The sequence below is a fragment of the Bison bison genome, unplaced genomic scaffold (genome assembly GCF_000754665.1).
Source record: "Bison bison bison isolate TAMUID 2011002044 unplaced genomic scaffold, Bison_UMD1.0 scf7180017864329, whole genome shotgun sequence".
Taxonomy (NCBI): Eukaryota; Metazoa; Chordata; class Mammalia; order Artiodactyla; family Bovidae; genus Bison; species Bison bison.
The window spans coordinates 3,541,607-3,556,450 of NW_011494901.1; the positions used below are offsets into that span (position 1 = coordinate 3,541,607).

Consider the following 14,844-nt stretch of genomic DNA (forward strand, 5'->3'; position numbering starts at 1 on the left):
CTGGTTCAAAATTGGGAAAGGAGTATGTCAAGGCTGTATATTGTCACCATGCTTATTTAACTTCTATGCAGAGTACATCATGAGAAATGTCAGGCTGGATGAAGCACAAGCTGGAATCAAGATTGCTGGGAGAAATATCAATAACCTCAGATACGCAGATGACACCACCCTTATGGCAGAAAGTGAAGAGGAACTAAAGAGCCTCTTGATGAAAGTGAGAGAGAGTGAAAAAGTTGTCTTAAAGCTCAGCATTCAGAAAACTAAGATCATGGTATCCAGTCCCATCATCCCATCACTTCATGGCAAATAGATGGGGAAACAATGAAAACAGTGAGACTTTATTTTCTTGGGCTCCAAAATCACTGCAGATGGTGACTGCAGCCATGAAATTAAAAGACACTTGCTCCTTGGAAGTAAAGCTATGACCAACCTAGAAAGATATTTAAAAAGCAGAGACATTACTTTACTGACAAAGGTCCATCTAGTCAAAGCTATGGCTTTTCCAGTAGTCATGTATGGATGTGAGAGTTGGACTATAAAGAAAGCTGAGCACCAAAGAATTGATGCTTTTGAACTGTGGTGTTGGAGAAGACTCTAGAGAGTCCCTTGGACAGCAAGGAGATCAAACCAGTCAATCCTAACAGAAATCAACCCTGAATATTCATTGGAAGAACTGATGCAGAAGCTGAAACTCCAATATTCTGGCCACCTGATGCGAAGAACTGACTCATAGGAGAGGAGGAGAAGGGGAGGCAGAGGATGATCATTGGATGGCATCACCGACTCGATGGACATGAGTTTGAGCAAGCTCCGGGCGTTGGTGATGGACAGGGAAACCTAGCGTGCTGCAGTCCACAGGGTCACAGAGTTGGACACGAATGAGTGACTGAACTATTCTACACATACTCAGAGACACATTTTTCCCCCACCCACTAAACCATTAGAAAATAAAGTTGCAAACATCAATACTACTTCATTTCAGGAGTATTTCTTTTAATAAAGGTTTATAGAGACAATTCCCTCAATCCAAGTCCTAGTTGCCTCTGACTCTCCTAATGCAATGCTTCCTGTATTAGAAGCACCAGGAGGGCTTGTTAAACCACAAATTGTTGGGGCCTATCTGCAGAGTGTTCTCTACAGAAGATCTAGGTTGGTGCTCAGGAATTTGCATTTTAAACAAATTCCCAGGTGATGCAGTAGGTCCTAGGATCACACTTTGAGAATGATAGTCCCAAGGATTCCCTGGGTCCACTGTCAGATATTCAGTAAGTCTAGACAGTGTTTCTCCCATTTTACTGCACAAACTGCCTGCGTGCATGCTCAGTCATTTAATCTTTAGGGACTCCATAGACTGTAGCCCACCAGGCTCCTCTGTCCACATGAGTATCCTGGCAAGAATACTAGAGTGGGTTGCCATTTCCTTCTCCAAGTGATATGCCAAACCTAGGGACTGAACTCACTTCTCCTGTGGCTTCTGCATGGGCAGGTGGATTCTTGACCACTGAACCAGAGTCACCAGGGAAGCACCACAAACTTCCCACCGATCTTACTAAAATTTGGATTCTAATTCAGTAGGTCTTGGGTAGGGCTTGAGCGTCTGCATTTATGACAAGCATCCAGGGATGTAATGCTACAATTTCTCAACAATGGCTGCATGTTGGAATCGAATAGTTTTAAAATATAGTGTTACCAAGGACCCACCCTTCACCAATGACATCAAAATTTCTGGGATAGTACAATGTCTGTACATTTTTTTAAGAGAGAGAAAGAAATAAAAAGGAAAAGGAAAATATTTTCAACAAATGATTCTCACAGGTAGCCAAGGCTTGAGAAGCTGTGATGAAGCTAATTTAGGAACCTTGATCTCAAATAAAAAGAACAGGTTTTAACCACAGAATTTCAGTCACTGTAAAACCTAAATTTTCACCAAGTTCTCCAACACAGCATCTTGGCACTGAAATATAATCTCCCCCTATGTCCAAAATCTGACATTGCTTCCATTCCCTCGACTAAGTCATGTTTTCACTTTCTGGGATCCTAATAAAACCTTTAGGAACTAACACTCTGCTTGCTATAATCTCTCTTCTCTGGGAATTTCCCACTGTTCACAAGTAGAACAGCAGCCACTAGTAATACCTAGTGAGAACTGACTGAACAAGAAAGAAGATCACCCCAACCCAAGATTACCTAGACCAGGTTCTTTCTGGTCAAGAAAAAGGACAAAAACCTGGGTTAATTCTGAGCTATGGATGCAATTAAAGGACAAGTGAAAATATCTAGAATTTACTAAGAGATCACCTTACATAATGTACCCGGAGAAGCAAAGAAAGCCATTCTGCAAAGAAAAAAAAAAGCAGTAGAATGCACAGACTTAGTAAAGGAAAAATAATACCTAGTATTTCTACTGGTTTGGGTTTTCTTCTGTAGCCTGGCTATATTCCTGATTTTGAATCCTTGGGGTACCTCAGTTTCTTTTCCATAAACTTCCTTTTAAGGTCAAGTTGATTTAACTTCTTTTACATACTGCAAAAGGAACTAAAACCCTGTCTTTATTCTGATGCACATGTAAAAATTGTAACGAGCTTCCTTTAGTTTTTTTTCTTTTTTTACTTTTTTTTTTTGGATCAGTGTTTATACATTGAATAGGCCTCCCTGGTGGCTCAGACAGTAAAGAACCTCCCTGCAATGCAGGAGACCTGGGTTCAATCCCTGGGTTGGGAAGATCAACTGGAAAAGGGAATGGCTACCCATTCCAGTGTTCTTGCCTGAAGAATTCCATGGACAAAAGAGCCTGGCAGGCTACAGTCCATGGGGTCGTGAAGAGCTGGGCGCAACTGAGCATGCACATACAGTGAATATTTTTAATGGTTATTTCAAATTAAAGAACTAAGTTTTCCTTAAAGTCTGCTCAAAACAGTTTGATCTTTACTTCACAATTCAGGATTATTATGATGATGATCAGGTACTGTGCTGTGATATGACCACAGATGTAGTTGGTGTAAGGTATCAGATTAAATGATTTCTGAATCCAAGAACAGCAGAATCAACTTTTAGAAAAAAAAAAATTAGTATTGTTATGTTATACAATTCTAATGTATTATCAAGCTTGCTACCATCTACATCAAAAAAGTACATTCTCCAAAGTTGGGCAAAGATTTTCTATAAAAAGTCAAGATAATAAGTGTTTTAGACATTGTAGGTCATAAAGCCTGTCACAACTAGTGACCTTGGCTACCAAAGTGTGAGAGCAGATAAGACATGGGTCACAGCAGACAAGTGTGACTGGTTTCAAAAAACTTTCATGGACACCAACACCTGAATTTTATAATTTTATGTATCACAAAATACATGTTCTCCCCAACCCACATTCATTCTTTGTGGGCCTCAAAATAAGAGGCAAAGCTAAATCTGGCTCAGGAGATAACCATTATCAGGAGGCACACACATCCCACAGGGCAGACTCCTCTGCCTCTGTCCTAGGTAAGTAGGGCACCATAGCCTACCAGGCTCCTCCGTCCATGGGATTTTCCAGGCAAGAGTACTGGAGTGGGCTGCCATTGCCCTATCCAGAGGTAGAGGTGTACTCCGCACAAAGAAAAGCCTTTCTGGAAGTTCTCCTCTTTCACTCTCTGATTTGTGCAAATCTTATTATCCTCTTCACTAATCATCATCCATTCTTTTCTCTTTCTCTGATCATTCCCATTTACTATCAATTAGAAAAAGGAAGTAATCACAGAAAATCTGGTGTGGTTTGTGGGGCTCTGGTTTTATCAGCTAATTTTAATTTTGCTTTCTACAGAAGCGTTTCAATGCTTCTCCAAATTAAAAAAAAAACAAAAAAAAACAACTTTGTGGAAGAAGGTTAATTTATAGGTTTGGCATTACTCCAAATCATTGAGGAGCCTAGAAAGACGATCACTAGATTTTTTTTCAACTATATTTAAAATAATATTCTATTATCTATACCCTATATTTAAAATAATATATCTAAAATTAGAAGCTGAAAAATTCTAAAAATCTAAACTAATCAATTTCACATGTAGGTGATCTGACTACAAGAATCTCATTTTTCCTTTTTTCTTGGTGGCTGGTTTTATGCCTACCTTTCTGGGGCCTTTTCTATTTGTAACTGTAAACACAATATATAGTCTCTGCTGCTGCTGCTAAGTTGCTTCAGTCGTGTCCAGCTCTGTGTGACCCCAGAGAGGGCAGCCCACCAGGCTCCTCTGTCCCTGGGATTCTCCAGGCAAGAATACTGGAGTGGGTTGCCATTTCCTTCTCTCTGGATGTCCTCAGATGGAAGCCATAAACCTATATTATTATATAATGAATATATAGATAAGCTTTGCAACAAAATCTTTTATTTAAACATATTAGACCTGGTTTACCAACTTTTTACTTAAGTTATCTATCCTTTTATTTCTTATAAATGGAAACTCGCTTAGATTTTATGAATTATAAACAGCACAGAGTGAAATTAGCAGAATGACTGTAAAACAGGAAATTTTAAAAATGCAGATTTTAATCTTAATTTTAGCTGCAACTAAAATATATGAGGATGAGTAGAAATACTAAGACAATGTCATTAGAACATAGTAAGCCATTCACAATTAGAAAACACCTGTTTATTCACGATTCTTTCAGACACAGTGCTTTGACATCCAAAGCATCTGCTCAGGGTAACTCAAATTCCAGAAAAGCCAGGCAGTACAACATTTAAAAAGTAATGACAAAAACAGTATGGAAGTTCCTCAAAAAATTAAAAATAGAACTACTTACTATATGATCTAGCAATTCCACTTCTCCATATTTATCAGAAGACAATTAAACCACTACCGAAAAAAAAAGAGGCTGCACTCTCATGGTCAGTGTATGTATGTGCTTAGTCACTCGGTTGTGTCCGACTCTTTGCGACCCCATGGACTGTAGCCCACCAGGCTCCTCTGTTCATGGGGATTCTCCAGGCAAGAGTACTGGAGCAGGTTGCCATGCCCTTTTCTGGGGGATCTTTCCAACCCAGGGATCGAACCCAGGTCTTCCGCGTTGCAGGCGGTTTCTTTACCATCTGAGCGGTTACCAGGGAAGCCCCATGTTCAGTGTGGCACTATTTATAAGAGCAAAGACATGGAAACAAACCTAAGTCTCTACTGACAGATGAATGGATCAAGAAAAAAAATATATATATATATATCTACACACATACATACACACACACACACACACACATATATATATATCTACACACACAAAATAGTCAGCCATAAAAAGAAGAAAATCCTGTCTTTGTGACAACACAGATGGAACCTGAAGGCATTATGCTAAGTTAAATAAGTCAGAGAAAGACAAATACTCTATGATCTCACTTACATGTGGAACCTAAAAAATAAAACTGAACTGACAGATACAGATTGGGTGAGGGGGAAACCCACTGGGTAAAATGGGTGAAAGTGGTCAAAACATACAAACTTCCAGTTATAGGACAAAATAAGCCTACAGACATAATGCACAACATAGTATGCATTTGAAAGCTGCTAAGAGAGTACAGTCATCCCTCAGTATCTGAAGGCGACTGGTTCTAGGATCCCTGCAGATACCAAATTCTGAAGATGCTCAAGTCCCTTATAAGGCCTAACGCAGTCAGCCCTCCGTGTCCATGGATGTGGAATCCTCAGACAGAGAGGGCCAACTGTAGTCCTTAAAAGTTCTTATCACAAGAAAAACAATTTAACTATGCATGGGAATAGATGTTAACTAAACTTACTCTGGCAATCATTTGCAATATATACATTTATCATTATGTTGCATACCTTAAAGCTAATACAATGGTATCTGTCAATTATAACTCAATAAAAAAGTATTGACAAAAATGATACTACATATTATAAAATACATTTATTTCTATATATGTATATTTAATCTTAATATATATGTTTGTTGTGATCCACACAGTCAAAGGCTTTGGCATAGTCAATTAAGCGGAAATAGATGTTTTTCTGAAACTCTCTTGCTTTTTTGATAATCCAACCAATGTTGGCAATTTGATCTCTGGTTCCTCTGCCTTTTCTAAAACCAGCTTGAACATCAGGAAGTTCACGGTTCACGTATTGCTGAAGCCTGGCTTGGAGAATTTTGAGCATTACTTTACTAGCGTGTGAGATGAGTGCAATTGTGCGGTAGTTTGAGCATTCTTTGGCATTGCCTTTCTTTGGGATTGGAATGAAAACTGAGCTTTTCCAGTCCTGTGGCCACTGCTGAGTTTTCCAAATTTGCTGGCACACTGACTGCAGCACTTTCACAGCATCATCTTTCAGGATTTGGAATAGCTCAACTGGAATTCCATCACCTCCACTAGCTTTGTTCGTAGTGATGCTTTCTAAGGCCCTCTTGACTTTACATTCCAGGATGTCTGGCTCTAGGTGAGTGATCACACCATTGTGAATTATCTTGGTCGTGAAGATATTTTTTGAATAGTTCTTTTGTGTATTCTTGCCACCTCTTCTTAATATCTTCTGCTTCTATTAGGTCCATACCATTTCTATCCTTTATTGAGCCCATCTTTGCATGAAATGTTCCCTTGGTATCTCCAATTTTCTTGAAGAGATCTCTAGTCTTTCCCATTCTATTGTTTTCCTCTATTTCTTTGCACTGATCCCTGAGGAAGGCATTCTTATCTCTCCTTGCTATTTTTTGGAATTCTTCATTTAAATGGGTATATCTTTCCTTTTCTCCTTTCCTTTCATCCTAAAGGAAATCAGTCCTGAACATTCATTAGAAGGACTGATGTTGAAGCTGAAACTCCAATACTTTGGCCACCTGATGTGAAGAGCTGATTCATTAGACAAAACCCTGATGCTGGGAAAGATTGAAGGCAGGAGGAGAAAGGGATGACAGAGGATGAGATGGTTGGATGACATCACTGAATCAATGGACATGAATTTGAGTAAACTCTGGGAGTTGGTGATGGACAGGGAGGCCTGGTGTGCTGCAGTCCATGGGGTAGCAAAGAGTCGGATACGACTGAGCGACTGAACTGAATGGAATATATATTTACTAAATATAGATTATTATATATGTATATTTATGTTATATATAAAATAGTCTCAATGAATAGTGAGAGAATTTAATGCTCTCAAAGTGTGATTTACACAGGAAAATTGGAGACATAGAGCTAGAGGTTACATCTTTCAACAGATAACTGACTACAGAAAAAAATACTCATTTTTCAGTGTAAGACAAATAGTTTAACTTTCAGTTTATGCAAAGTTTCTAAAGAAGTCAGCCTCTTGCTTTCTTTTAAAATTGTGTCCCATTGGACTAAAACCAGTTCACAGAAGAACTCATCCACCAGAGGGAGCCCTTACAAAAGAGAAAAAAACGTTACCAGCAGTGTGCGTCTGTGTTTGTGTGTATGTGTGTGTGAGGGACATATGTGTGTGTGTGCGTGTGTGTGTGTGTGTGTGTGAGAGAGAGAGAGAGAGAGAGAGAGAGAGAGAATGTGTGTGTGAGAGAGAGAAAGAGAGAGAGAGACAGAGAGTGCTTGTGTGTGTGTGTGTTTTGACGCTGCAACCCCCTGGACCACAGTTTGCCAAGCTCCTCTGTCCATGGGATTTCCGAAGCAAGAATACTGCAGTGGGTTGCCATTTTCTACTTGAGGGGATCTTCCCAACCCAGGAATCAAACCCTCATCTCCTGCACTGCAGGCGGATTCTTTACTGCTGAGCTCCCAGGGAAGCCCTAGTATACACAATTGAAGGAAGTGTATTTCTTACAAAACAAAATTCTTTAAATCCAGTAATTTCTTACAATCACATGTATTATTTTCTGAGACACACAAAATTTCCATTACTGAAATGAGCTCCCTCTAGTGCCCACAGATAGTGCAAAATGTATGAAAGAGGCGTAACTTGTTGCCCACAGCAAGTCAACTAGAGAAGTAGTATTCAACCTTTCCATTCCACCCCCACTCACGCCTTTTCTTTCCCCTAAATTAGTTCTAGGATCATTTATCTTGAAAATCAGTCACCTATATACATGATGTCAACAGTCATCCTAAAACTGTCACCTAATTCTGGGTTAAGTAATTCTAGGAAAGCCCATGTCATCACCAATCTTGGCCTCCCTCTTACCAGTTAGTCACAGAAATTTGCTCCATGTCTTTGTATATCTTGAGGCAAATACATTTAAATTTATAAATAAGCAATATCCCATAGTACCTATCTATTAATCGAGTATGTATTAATTTTGGGAAAATAACACTAAGTACTCAATAAATGTTACATTATCTCAGGTGAACCTCACAAAACCCCACAAGGTAGGTACTATTATCCTCACTTTATAGATGAAGACTTTGAGGCTTACATCTCACTAGTAGTAAAGTAGAGATCACAAACTACAGGGTTAAGTACTGTGCTATACCACAGATAAGAAAGTAACTGAACTTAATGAGGTAACTGTAGATTTACACATTTTATAACAAAGGAATGACCGAGCGACTTCACTTTCACTTTTCACTTTCATGTCTTGGAGAAGGAAATGGCACCCCACTCCAGTACTTTTGCCTGGAAAATCCCGTGGACGGAGGAGCCTGGTGGGCTGCCGTCTATGGGGTCGCACAGAGTCGGATACAACTGAAGTGACTTAGCTGCAGCATAAAAAAGGAAAAAGGAAAGAAATACAACAAGATTCCCTGTACACTTGGCCCAGTTTCCTGAAATAACATTTTGCAAAACTACAAAATAGTGTCACAAAAAGGATACTGATAATGATACAATCTACCAGCCTCACTCAGTTCTAAGGCATTTTTAGTCAGCCAATACACATTTGCTTTTATTCTATCAATATTTCTAAATGATCTATATAAAAATTCTTTGTTTTTACCTCTCATAACTCGTCTTCAGTTCAGTTCAGTCACTCAGTCGTGTCCGACTCTTTGCGACCCCATGGACTGCAGCACGCCAGGCCTCTCTCTCCATCACCAATTCCCGGAGTTTACTCAAACTCATGTCCATCCAGTTGGTGATGCCATCCAATCATCCAATCTTTACAATAAATTTTAGGGTTTCACACTACTCTATAGTTATATATCTCAGCATTCTCATTCTTTCTACATATGTAAACTAAAGCAGTTCAATTCTCATTCCTCCAAAGCATGGGCCTTGAGGTCAAGGATTCTGAAATTTAATCCCAGTATTCTGCCATGTACTTAGTTTGGGCAAATAACTTAACCTCTCAATATTTCCATCATCTGTAAAATGGGAATAAAAGTACCTACTTCAAAGAGTTCCTGAAGACCAAGCTTTGCCTGCAAAGCAGTTGACACAGTACCTGGTACAAATAAGTACTCACTAAACTTTTAGCCATAACTATTTACTATTTCTTTACCAAGACTTTTTTAACAGCATTCCATCCATTCCAGTATCTTCAACCATTCCAACCTCTTTAACATCCTAACCTTACCATATATGTCCATCTGTTCATTCACTGAGCAAAAATGTACTATTTACACATAATGAAGATAAACAGATGAATCAAATACAGAACCTTTCTTCACAAAAGCACAATTACTAAAATCTAAGTTAGACAACAACGATGGTACAGGCAAATGAGGGGATATAGCATTTTCTAGAGTACACATGAACATAACTAAGGTACCAAGGGCACAAAGGGAGTATGAATAGGAAACAGCAAGCAGTTCAGGTTGGCTGCAGTGGAGGATGACAGAAAAGAAGTAATGGAAAGTAACACTAAAGACTGGGCAAGGGCAGATCCTGAAAGGCTTTGAATCTAAGTCCAGAATCTAAAGTTCATTCTCTCTATAAAGGAGAAATGCAGAGTGCATCATGAGAAAAGCTAGGCTGGATGAAGCACAAGCTGGAATCAAGATTGCCAGCAAAAATACCAATAACCCCATATATGCAGATGATACCACCCTAATGGCAGAAAGTGAAGAAGAACTAAAGAGCCTCTTCATGAAAATGAAAGAAGAGAGTGAAAAAGTTGGCTTAAAACTCAACATTCAGAAAACTAAGATCATGGCATCCGGTCCCATCACTTCATGGCAAATACATGGAGAAACAGTGGAAACAGTGGCAGACTTTATTTTGGGGGGGGACTCCAAAATCACTGCAGATGGTGACTGCAGCCATGAAATTAAAAGACGCTTACTCCTTGGAAGGAAAGTTATGATCAACATAGACAGCATATTAAAAAGCAGAGACATTAATTTGCTAACAAAGGTTCGTCTAGTCAAGGCTATGGTTTTTCCAGTAGTCATGAACGGATATGAGAGTTGGACAGTAAAGAAAGCTGAGCACCGAAGAATTGATGCTTTTGAACTGTGGTGTTGGGAGAAGACTCTTGAGAGTCCCTTGGACTGCAAGGAGATCCAACCAGTTCATCCTAAAGAAGATCAGTCGTGAGTGTTCATTGGAAGGACTGATGCTGAAGCTGAAACTCCATTACTTTGGGCACCTGATACGGAGAACTGACTCATTGGAAAAGACCCTGATGCTGGGAAAGATTGAAGATGGAGAAGGGGAGAAGGGGATGACAGAGGATGAGATGGTTGGATGGCATCACCAACTCAACGGACATGAGTTTGGGTAAACTCCAGGAGTTGGTGATAGACAGGGAGGCCTGGTGTGCTGCAGTCCATGGGGTCGCAGAGAGACGGACAAGACTGAGCGACTGAACTGATAATGAAAAGACAGCGATTTATGAGTAAGGCAGTTATTAAGTTCATAATTATACAGCCAAAGCATTAATATGCTATACAATATAAGACAGACTAGAGAAATCTTTACTGTGCCTGTATTTAGAAACCTCCTGCTACATTCAATGATATAAGGAGGAAAGCCTGAAGGGAAAAATACTGAAGAAACTGAATCAATACAATGTAAAACTTAACAAAATGTGGGAAAAAGGAAGTGAAGATGATTTAGGTTTTAAACTTAGTATTGTGAACTAAAGAAAAATGGCTCAGACTTCTCAAATCACTTATTCATTTTCCTGAATTCTAAACTAGATTTTAACTTCAGTCCACTGAGAACTGAATACTTTTTACCTGTGGAATGAAAACAAGTATCTTGAAAGAATATGGAATAAATGATTTTAAAAATCTAGAAGACTGTAAGTATAATAAATAGATTCAAGAAATCTATTAAATAGAAGACTGTAAGTATGCTGAGTAGGTAAGAGAATGCTGCTTATGATATCTGATATAAAATGTATATTAAAAGTGAGATTAAGGAAACCTATAGTCATCTCTTCATAAAATAGGAAAGAGGATTCCTATACTCACTCGATAAAAACATTGAATACATATATGAATGAGGAAAGAAAATTTAAATTCTTACTAAATTTTAAGAAAGGTTCTCCACTGTCTTCAATGCTCTGAGGGCTCAATATTCTCTTCTACTCTTTGTCTTATAAAATGGCCTTCTGTTGCTAACTACACTTATGAAAATATAAACTTTAATATATTCATTTAGTAAAGTATGATAACCACTTTAGTAAGTAAGTGTTAGTTGCTCAATCGTGTCTGACTCTTTGCGACCCCATGGACTACAGCCTGCCAGACTCCTCTGTCCATGGAATTCTCCAGGCAAGAAAACTGCAGTGGGTTGCCATTCCCTTCTCCAGGGCATCTTCCTGACCCAGGGATCAAATCCATGTCTGTTGCATTGCAGACAGATTCTGTACTGTGTGAGCCACCAGGGAAGCCCGTGATAACCATTTTAGGTAGTACTTAATTATTAATACTGAAGGTCAAAACAAAAACCTAATGTACCATCTGACACAAAGTAAATGACATCTGAGGTTTCACACAGATTTTTAGGTATCTCCCAAGCTCCATTTTGCAATTTTGGAATTTAAAGGCAAACACACTTGTTACTGAATGGGAAATATGAATATGCCTCTTTGCAGAGTCTGTCATCTTACCAGGTCTTTCCTTCCCAGTGCCTTTTGACTCAGCAAATTTCTGTATCAAGCTTTCAACTGTAGTATTGGCCATGTTATTTATAAATTCTTCATGGACCTGTTAAAATGAAATAAAGATAAGTTTTTTTCATTTTCCATAAATATTCTTACTGTATTTCAGACAAAATTTTCACAAAACAATTAAAATAGAAGTCAGTGCAGTAACATGTTTATATCTGAGTGTTTTAGAGACATCAGTCTTATAAGAAATAAAACTCATAAAGCAATGAAAATAGTATTAGAATTTTAGTAACAAAGACTTCATCTTTCTCTGTTATATTTCAATGCACCCTAAATATCATCATTAAACCACTTTTATATTTTTGGAAAATTTCTAAGTATAAATTCTATAACTTACTAAAGTTGCTATTCTAAATTTTAAAATAAAACTTTAAAAAGAAATATTCAAAAATTGTTAACAGCAGACTTTTAATGTAAAGAGACTGAGCAAAGTTAATTTTTAAAATTAAATTATCATCCTTGATAGGATTATAAACTCCAGGTTATTTCATATTTAATACATGTAAATATATAGTCTTTATATAGTTTTCATCTGAAATAATTCAGTACCACACAATGAATTTGGATTTTTAAAGTCATAAGAGAACATGAAATTCTCATGAATCAGTTTACTAAAAGTGAAAACTTACCTGGCCTATTTGCAGATGAATTTCCTTAATAGCATTTGACAAGGATCCTATAATTTCTTTTATGTGAATGAGGTGAGTTTGTTCAATATCCTGAAATTTCTGGGGAGCAAATATATAAAAAAAAAATTACACACACACAGATATATTCTGAAATTAAAACAAATTTTTCGAAGTCATCTTAATACAGCTAACCAAATTTAACAAGTTACCATTATTATATAAAATTTAACAATGCTTTAAAAAGCAGAGATGTTGCTTTGCCAATGAAATCCATCTAGTCAAAGCTTTGGTTTTTCCAATAGTCATAAATGGATGTGAGAGTTGGACAGTAAAGAAAGCTGGAGTGCCGAAGAATTGATGTTTTTGAACTATGGTGTTGGAGAAGACTCTTTTTTTTTTTTTTTTAAACATACACTCTTGAGAGTCCCTTGGACTGCAAGGATCCAACCAGTCCATCCTAAAGGAAATCAGTCCTAAATAGTCATCAGAAGGACTGATGTTGAAGTTGGTGTCCAATACTTTGGCTACCTGTTGGGAAAAACTGACTCATTTGAAAAGACCCTGATACTGGGAATGATTGAAGGCAGGAGGAGAAAGGGACGACAGAGGATGAGATGGTTGGATGGCTCAATGGACATGAGCTTGAGTAAGCTCCAGGAGTCTGTTGGACAGGGAGGCCTGGCGTACTGCAGTCCATGGGGTCACAAAGAGTTGGACACAACTCAGCGACTGAACTGAACTATGCTTCTAGACAAATGAGTCTAGTTAACATACTGAAATATAACATCAGAAAAAGTTAACTTTTTGTTGTGCCATTTCACAGGCAAATATGAATTTTTTCAGTATTAGAAGATACCACAAATTAAAATTTATAATCAGGGTCAGAAAATTAGGAGGAGACCCAGAAGAGAATAGTGTCAAAAAACCAAAAGGAGAAGTATTTAAAAAAACTGAAAAACAACTAGCTGGCAGAGCTAAAACTACAGTTTACTTCTTAAGACTTTACAATCTAGCCCAGCGACTTTCAAAATGTCTAATTCTTAAAATGTTAATATGTACTCTCCAAAAGAGGTAATCTATGGTTTAAGAAATTAATCTATGGTTTAAGAAATCTGTGAAAACGTGTGTGTATACTCTATCTCAGCAGTTCTCAACTGAAGGCAGGGATGATTCAGATGACCTGGGGAATGTTTTCAAATTACAAAACACACAGATCCCCCAGCACTATTCAGGAAATGGGCTAGAAAGAGGTAAGAATATTGCTGGGAAAAAAATTCCACGTTATTGTGGTCTTTACTTCCCGGGAAGAAAACCAGTGCTATACTTCACTTCATAAGAAATATATTAAAAACTGAAGTAAAGATATATTAAAGTAAAAATATATTAAAAACTGAGAAATACTAAAGTAACAAAGCTTATTTTACTCTGCTTAACCCTGTGTCTTCCAAATTTAACCATACAACCCTTCTCTTCCTCTCTGAGTATCTATTAATATCTCACAATAATTTTCTTCAAAACAGGATTTGGGAAATGCTGAACTAGTCATTTTCAAATAAAAAAAGAAAAAATACATCTGTCATTTCCACTGCCAAACCTGACTACCCTCTTTCTTGGCAAATTATATCAGGTCTAAGGAGCAGGCCTAGATGTTTGCTATTTTTCCCTAGTTTATCAAATTAAATTCCCTCACCCCATATTAAATGTTCAGTTTCCTTCAGCATGCATCAGAAATCTCTAAGCCAAATAATCATATCCGTATTTGTATAAAGGGTATGAACTTCAAAAAAAATCAATAATGGTGAAATTACAATTTTGGCAGTAATGTAACAACAGTCCAAAAACTTACCAATTTTATTCGTGAGGAATGACAGAGTTAAAATACAGAACTTGTTTTGGCTAATTCCGACCAAGTCCAATAAGAATACCAAAACTGCAAGATTCTGAATTATTCTTAAGAACTGAGGAACAGTCAGCCAGAACATGATTCTACTTTATGTTTCTATTATAAGAATTCACCCTTAGCTTAATATTTGGCAATTTGATGAACAAGATGTTTTCCCACAGAAAGGTAGTCTCAAATCCAGGAAAAGACTGGTCAAATGGCCACTAATTTCATATGGATGATTCCTAATACCAAGAAAACTATGCACCTTCTTTCTCTTTTGAAACACCAAACCTAAGTCAGATCCTTAATAAGTGAGAAATATCTTGAAGC

At 37.7% G+C, this 14,844-nt stretch overlaps 1 protein-coding gene across 1 annotated transcript in view; it reads right to left on the reverse strand.

Moving 5' to 3' along the window:
• FCHO2 (FCH domain only 2) overlaps positions 1-14,844 on the reverse strand; it is a 139,091-nt gene that overhangs the window by 61,757 nt on the left and 62,490 nt on the right. The window contains 2 exon segments of the mRNA XM_010853609.1: positions 11,941-12,037; positions 12,630-12,728. Coding sequence (XP_010851911.1) covers positions 11,941-12,037; positions 12,630-12,728 — 196 coding nt within the window.